At 36.3% G+C, this 7,675-nt stretch overlaps 1 protein-coding gene and 1 long non-coding RNA gene across 4 annotated transcripts; one reads left to right on the forward strand and one right to left on the reverse strand.

Moving 5' to 3' along the window:
• Positions 1-223: 223 nt before the first annotated feature.
• LOC113299248 lies at positions 224-4,371 on the reverse strand. 3 transcript variants are annotated; one of them, XR_003334751.1, is made up of 4 exons: positions 3,433-4,371; positions 2,810-2,920; positions 2,537-2,578; positions 224-1,296 (listed from the first exon to the last, which is right to left on the reverse strand). It is a non-coding gene; the product is annotated as an uncharacterized LOC113299248 (long non-coding RNA). The 3 variants fall into 3 exon arrangements; XR_003334750.1 differs by having other exon boundaries at positions 2,810-2,925; XR_003334752.1 differs by lacking the exon at positions 224-1,296 and having other exon boundaries at positions 2,223-2,920; positions 3,433-3,742; positions 4,268-4,371.
• A 180-nt stretch (positions 4,372-4,551) lies between these two features.
• LOC113299249 (60S ribosomal protein L12-3-like) lies at positions 4,552-5,335 on the forward strand. The gene has a single exon (XM_026548238.1). The coding sequence runs from the start codon at positions 4,632-4,634 to the stop codon at positions 5,130-5,132; it is 501 nt and encodes a 166-aa protein (XP_026404023.1). The 5' UTR covers positions 4,552-4,631; the 3' UTR covers positions 5,133-5,335.
• The last annotated feature ends 2,340 nt before the right edge of the window (positions 5,336-7,675 follow it).

Here is a 7,675-nt window from a genome sequence, read left to right on the forward strand (position 1 = left end):
GGGGTGACCTAGATTTACTTCTAATGTCTTTACCCAAAATAAAACCATGGTCCAAAAAAAAACATGGTCTCTAAAAAATCGTTCTTTATTTCACTGCGCAACCTTGCTATCTTTACCAGCCCACTTGAAAAATAAGTTTATTATCAAGCCCACTACCATTACTATGTTATTGATGGAAGGTTTGAATCCACTGATTCAGTGACAAGTTTGAAGATTGTACGGTACCACTCGAATATCTTTATCTCATACGACAGTACATAGTTAATATACAGAGAAGTCTAAGCAACATATTCTTTATTTTTATTGTTTAAAAATTTTCGTCGGCCTTCGGCCGCTTTCATCCTGGATATAGAAAATTAGCCCTATCCTAGGTAAAATCCCGAGTCCGTCCCTGGCTTTCAATTGAGAATGTGGCACGTTTTCCATTATCATGTTATCATGTCTTTTCTGCTGTTTTCCATGTTTGTTGGTTTCAAGATTTCTTTGCTTGTGAATAATGTTGTTTCAAGAGAATTACAGTTGCGTAGACCTGTGAGTTGCATCCAATTGTATCCTACGGAGCCAAGTCAGGTGTACTTCTAAACGAGACAGAAGTCTTCATGTTGTTGTTTGCTGTTGGTGTTGGCTGCTTGCAGTCGCTTTGGTCCTAATTCTACTATTTGTTTTGTTGTTCACTGTTGCTTCTTTATGAATCTGCATCAACACATCCTTTTAAATTCACAAGGTCTCTACTACTTCAGTTGTCAGGTTATGAGAGTATGTGTTGGTATGCTGCTTTACTTGTAGTTCCCTACAGCTGACTGGATTTCGTTTGCCAGACCCTGTCTCTCTTTTGCCGACTCTTACACCTGCATCAACCATTACTACTATTGGTGTATGATGCAAACTTGCTGGATGTAAACTAGAAGGCCCAGCAAACTTCAATGCCTGATGTTGGAGTGTACAGCATATGTTGGTTTCCTGGTTGGTCGTGTGTGGTAAGCTGTTATTAATGGCTTGGTATTTGCAGGGTTCTCTTTAATAAGAAATGATGACAACAGTGGTATTTTTTGTCTAGCTATGTTCAAGAAGATTTCTTATGTTCAGGTTATGCAGCAACATTGACATCAGGTACAAAAATGCATGTTTCCTTGGTTATAGGTGATGCAAGTTTTGGTATATTAGAGATGATTGTGGAGAGTACTTTAATATCTTTGCGTACTCAAGTCATTGTGAAAGGAAGCTTCAATGTACTTATTGCTGGTTTTCTCCATTTCATCAAGCCTGTGTACCCCAACAATCTTCTGTCATCATGGCCTGCAATATTATACTGTCATATTTAGCATTTGGAGATCAGTTGGAGTTGCTAAATACATGGTTCAAATGAAAAGCTTATCTCTTCTTCTACACTCACTGTAACTACTACATCAATCTGGTATTCTCTATTTCTTCTATGCTTGGCTCTCTAAATCAACATCAACAGCTAGCATGCTCTGCCTATTGCGGCACCACCTGTACCTTTGCTCATTCTTCCTCGTGCATCAACTGTCTACTATATGAGTGTTAGAGTGCTGGTAAGTGTGTGAATTGTGCGTGCAATCTGAAGTTGTCTCTTACAGGCCACTTCAGATTGAGGGAGGGTAATAGCATAGAGTGTTGGAGTGCTAGTAAGGAGTGATAGTTATCTGTCCTGAGTGTGTGGAGTGCACGTGAGAGTTATAAGCGAGTCTGAAAGTGTATGAGAGTCAGTAGACAACTCAGTAGAGTCCTGTAATCAATCTTATCTTCTTCTTTAATCAATTTGATTACAAATCATGTTCAGTAAGCCATTCAATTCATTTGAATGTTAGCACTCTATATATCGAGCGACCTTTTTTTTCTAACCGTGTCATATTTAAAGGGGTCGTTATGACCAACGAGATAAGGAACTTGCAGGCATATTTACTCAGTAGGTATAACCCATTCAAGATCTACTACAAAATAAAGATGGGAGCTCTGCATGAAAATTAGATGTGGGCATACGAAAATCTTTTGATTTGTATTTGAATAATCTTGGACAAATGGTGAATTTAAAATGAGAATATACCTACAAAAACGGTGAATCTGAAGTTCAAACCCTAAATTGTATAATAGAAATGGGCTCTTCACAGTGAATTCAAAGTGATACATCAGTTCCATATTCGGCTCCACTTTTCTGTCACTTCTCTTAGAAAGTGAACATAAAACTGGATCAGTTAGCATTCACATAATAAATACAGAAAGTGCTGTACTTTATCATTGAAACATTCAACGATCTCGCGGTATGAGAAACTGCTATAACATGCTCTTAAAATTCTTCTAAAAGATTTAGGTTTCATTCCAAAAGGATCACTCTACAAAGGCAAGGGTCCAAACAATTCAATGTGATATAGTTCCAAAAATTTGTTATACATTATTCCATACACTTGGGGAAACTTCTTTCATTTAAGATGCAACAACTTAAATATAACTAAACTGCTAAGTGGCTCAAAACAGTTGAAACAATAACTGATAGGATCACAAAATATAAGAAGCATACCGGAAGTGATGCAAGCTCTGTTGGTTGTCAAAGCAGTCCCAGCTGAAGCATAAGAATTTAACTCCGTTAGAACATTTCTAAAACATTTATTCAATACAATTAATTACCTGAAACTAATGTTAAACTCACACAGGTTTGAGAACCGCGCAAATAATTGTTATGGCCTGAAATTGGTTGTGGGCATTTTATGAAGAATTTAAAGAAACATACAATGGACTGTACTTACTGAGAAATAATTTAACTGCAATATATTAACTCTGAAGAGAATCTCACAGTGAAGCAAGCAAGGTAGCTCAAGAGCCAGCAAAATCGCTATGACCGTGTCACTGAAATAAACCCCAACCAGAATACATATTCCACTCCAAAAGCAAGACCAATAGCTACCTACACTGCACAAAAGGAGATTTATAACCAACATATTATCCAAATCCAATCAATCACAGAAGTGAAACTCGTTTTAGAAATTTGACTACATCTAGTAGAACAACTGATAAACCATAACCACCGTACTGCAGAAGCACACATGAATGTTTTTAACAGCCAAACATGGCAATATAAAAATATCTACCTTACTCAAACGTTGGAAATAGCTAAAAGCAACCATAACATTTCACAAGCATGTAGCTAAAGAAAGAGCATCTATATATTACAGTAATCAACAAAAGAGGATATGTGGAACTCCAAAGAAGGAAATGTGGAGCACACAATCAATCTTTGTAACAGATGATAGTCAAACATAAATTCAAGAAAATGAGAATGATGATACTTCTTTAGACTCTAACCCCAAAACATAACCAATTACCTCTCAGAGCTCAATAAAAGAAATTTGAGCATGGGGTAATACATATTCATTGACTGAATGACTAAATTATGAACAAAATAACTAGACTGCTTACCCCCTCAAAGTGCAGCAGTCTTTCAAGGCTATCTAGAGTGTACGGTGTCCTGACAACGCAGCGAGGTCTAGGACGGAGAACTACCCTTCTTGACATGGTACTGGCTGGCGTGTTACTGCCTGCTCTCTTTTCTTCAAGTCCAAATCACAAGCTTTAGGACTCCTCACAGACATCTCCTTTATGTAAATGGACCTCCTTGCATATATCTTCATCTTTACTAGCTCCTACACAAACGAAAACCAAACCATATGGATTGATGATTCAAGATTGAGAACCAGCAACCCATTCTGGTTCATGCATATAAACCTAGCTGCGGAAATAGAAATTTCAAGCATCAATTAAAAGCATATGATCAAAACATCAACCAGCGGCCAAAACAGCAACATTACTATAAGGATCAATGAAGTTAGCCCTGTGACCAAAACAATGAAGTTGTCCAAAATCCATGTTAGGATCGAAATTACTTCAATCAGCAACTTCTAAGTTGTAATTAAGGAACAGAAAATGTTTAATCAGCTAATTAAAATTCAAACATCAACTTACAAGCATGATCAGACATAAGAAGAAAAAGAATACACAAGGAACAAAACAAATAGTGCAACAACGCCACATCAACTCTAGAATCTTCAACAATGAGACGAATTTTCATGATAAATTAGAACACAATAAAACAAAATTCATTGGTATGAACAAATTTTCCAGTTCAAGTCATGATTACGCTGGCTATCAGAATTCCAAATTCAGACCGAATCATGAATACTTCACTGAAATCAAGACCAATCTTATATGAAATGAAATTAAGAAACCTAAGAATTAATTAAGAAAAACATCATACCTTGCGCATTTCATAGTAGGAATTCATACCTCGGAACTGACCGAATCACTAACAATTTTGAATTTGAATACGAAATTGAGTGAAAGATAGAGAAATCTGTTATGGATTTGTTGCTGGGTCGACTCGTATACAGTGGTAATATGAGTTTTGAGCGAAAAAACCAATGCCAAGTCAGCAATGTTTACTGCCGTTGGATGAAGAGTAATGGACGGCTAGAAGTCAAAACCCAAAACCCTAATAATATGAAACTATATAGCCTCCTCGTTTTCTCATTTGAGCTTCTCTATCCATCTCTCTTGTTTGCTTTCTTCCTCATCCAGCAGCAGCGCCCCCAAAACCCTAGAAAAAAAACACAGCTGCAACCATGCCTCCAAAAATGGATCCCACGCAGATCGTAGAGGTCTACGTTCGTGTAACAGGTGGTGAAGTTGGTGCAGCAAGTTCTCTCGCTCCAAAGATCGGTCCATTAGGTCTTTCTCCTAAGAAGATTGGAGAAGATATTGCTAAGGAAACTGCTAAAGACTGGAAGGGTCTTAGGGTTACTGTCAAACTTACAGTTCAAAATCGTCAAGCTAAGGTTTCTGTCGTTCCTTCAGCCGCGGCTCTGGTTATCAAAGCTCTTAAAGAACCAGAAAGAGATCGTAAGAAGGTAAAGAATATCAAACACGGTGGTAATATTTCACTTGATGATGTTATTGAAATTGCTAAGATCATGAGGCCAAGATCTATGGCTAAGGAGTTGACTGGATCTGTTAAGGAGATTCTTGGAACATGTGTTTCTGTTGGATGTACTGTTGATGGAAAGAACCCAAAGGATCTTCAGGACGAGATTGCTGATGGTACTGTTGAAATCCCTCAAGATTAAATTTGAGCTTTTATATTACCAACCAGTTCTTATTTTACTGCTATTTTGCTCGTCTTCTTTCTTAATTAGAGATTTTTGTTTAATGTAATTTCGTTTTGAGGTTAAAACTGCAGTAGCAATGCTTGTTGAGAACATATTCTTGGATGAAAATCTAAGGTTTAATGATTTGGATCGATGGTTTATATCATTATCTTGCTATTGCCTAATTTTATTTGGTTAGTTGTTCTTTACAAATTTGATGATTCTGTGTTTGTATTTTCCTTCCTAGTTTGTTCTTAATCCCTGCAGGATTGAGTTGCTACAGCCATATACTTGCTCATATATCTAAGTTTTAGATTCAGACTTTAGATTTGGTTCATTCTTCATCAACCTCCTCCTGTAATCTGTTTAATGTCTCTTTGCATTGTGATATAAGAGGGCAAAAATGTTATTTGCAGGGCTATTCTAAGTATACGTTGTGCTTTCTACTTGATCACCCTTTGTTTAAACTTCAAGAGCAATTCAGAATGTGGAGAACAATTATCATACATATCAGTTATGTACTTATGTTGCACTAATAATCATAAAGAACACGTCATCCTTTAGCTATTCTATATCTTATCACTGTCATGATATGTGTGCTGTTAATTTTCTTGTTTTTGTTTGGAAATTTCAATATGAAACTATCCGACAGTCCTACTATAGTGCATATCTTCAGAGGATATAATCAAGTTGTTTAGAGGCATGACTTTAGTTGATGCCTCCTTTTCTCCATATGAATGAATGTGTGACAGTTTATCATTTAGTTCCAGTCTGAGGTACACATACATTTTCCAAAAAATTATTTGCTCATGGTATTTCTTCTGCAAACTCATGTCCTTCGAAAATCTATGCCATATGTGATTGCAATACATGCTTTGTTACTTTGACATAAATGATTGGGTTTAGGAAGTTTCTAAGCATACCAAGTTTAGTAATACTTAGACGTGTAGTATTGGTAAGGATACGGTGTTCGTATGTTTTGTATGCAATTAAGTTGTGAGTATAAAGCGTGGATTTCTCTTGTGCAAGCAATTCTTGGTTCCTTGTAAAATTAGCTGCTGGAACATTAACATTAATGTGTGTTCTTTTTGCATTACTAGTTCTTTCTCGGACCGTCTTGCTTTAGCGTTTCCGCCTGCGAGAACACCAGCTCAAGTTTTGGAAAAAAAATCAACTTCCTGCCTAAGTACAGATTTGAGCTACATAGTAGTTATTTGTAGAGGTGTCTAATGAAATGCTAATTTTCGGCCATAGTGACGAATCTAAGTAGGATCCATAGATTGAATCTATTTGTAGCGGTGTCTAATGAAATGCTAATTTTCGGCCATAGTGACCTTGACGTGAATTTATCTATTGTTGGAGTGGAATGGAAAGTCACCCTTCCATCTGGTGTTTTGCGTTCCAGTGTGGATTAGCATGTTATATAGGTTGATATCTGTTTTTATCATACTGGTCACTGGAGCTCTGTCATGCACTTTTGTCGTCAATATGCAGAATGTAATGTATGCTTTCAGTGTTATCTGTTTATCTGTAATGTAATGTATAAAGCCATCATTTGGCAAGTTTAAGGCTACAACGCTGAAAGCTGAATTGGATCAATAGATCTAAGCAGATCTTTGACACAATAGACATTCCCTCAGTGGCAATAACAGCAATACCGTGATATGAAGAACCAAAAAAAAAAGGTGGAGATGGATAAACCCTTCACTCTTTTTTTATTCTTTTTTGATAATTTATAAACCTTTTGCGAAAACTGGATGCGCTTGATCAGCGCACGCGAAAACGAATGATTTATTTTGGGCCGAGATCGGTTGGGTTTTGGGGCTTACTAAAGTCGAAAGCCGGGTCATGAAATAGTAATTCGAATAACCCTTAAAGTCCTGGTATTTTTCTTTTTTGTTGTTGTAATACTTAATTTATTCTCGATTTGATTAGTGTTAATTATGGTGATTAACTAACCTAATCACTGTTAGTGGATGCTAATTTTATTATTTTGAAAATCAAAACTGGTTTTTCTTATTTTTCTTTGATTTTAAAGAAGATTTTGATGAACTTCCTTTTCTGAAAACTACTTCCACTTTTTTGCGTATGTCTGATAATTGAAGATACAATTTAACTCCATCACGGTTACTAGTGTTACCTGTTTCTCTACAAAAAATTTCAAAAATCTTACTCCAATGCGATTGACTAACTAAACCACCTTTTTTTTCTTCTTTCGTTCTTCTCCCTCTTATGGATACCATAGTACAAATTTTTTGCAAATTGAAGGTGTGAAGGTGGAGATTAATGATGTAGAAGGTGTGACTTTGATTTGGAGTGGGTGGTTATATGGAGGTGGAGTTATTTCAAGTATAAATAGGTGGTTGAACAACTAGAACCTTCTATAAATTAGTCTTCTAACAGATCAATTTGTCAAAATTCAAAAAATAGTCGATAGGATTTGGCACGAAAGGAAATTCTAGTATTTACAGATAGGAAATCGATATATCGACCAAGTCATAAGCAAGTATAAACCTGTAGGT

The sequence above is a fragment of the Papaver somniferum genome, chromosome 7, assembly GCF_003573695.1.
Source record: "Papaver somniferum cultivar HN1 chromosome 7, ASM357369v1, whole genome shotgun sequence".
Lineage (NCBI taxonomy): Eukaryota > Viridiplantae > Streptophyta > Magnoliopsida > Ranunculales > Papaveraceae > Papaver > Papaver somniferum.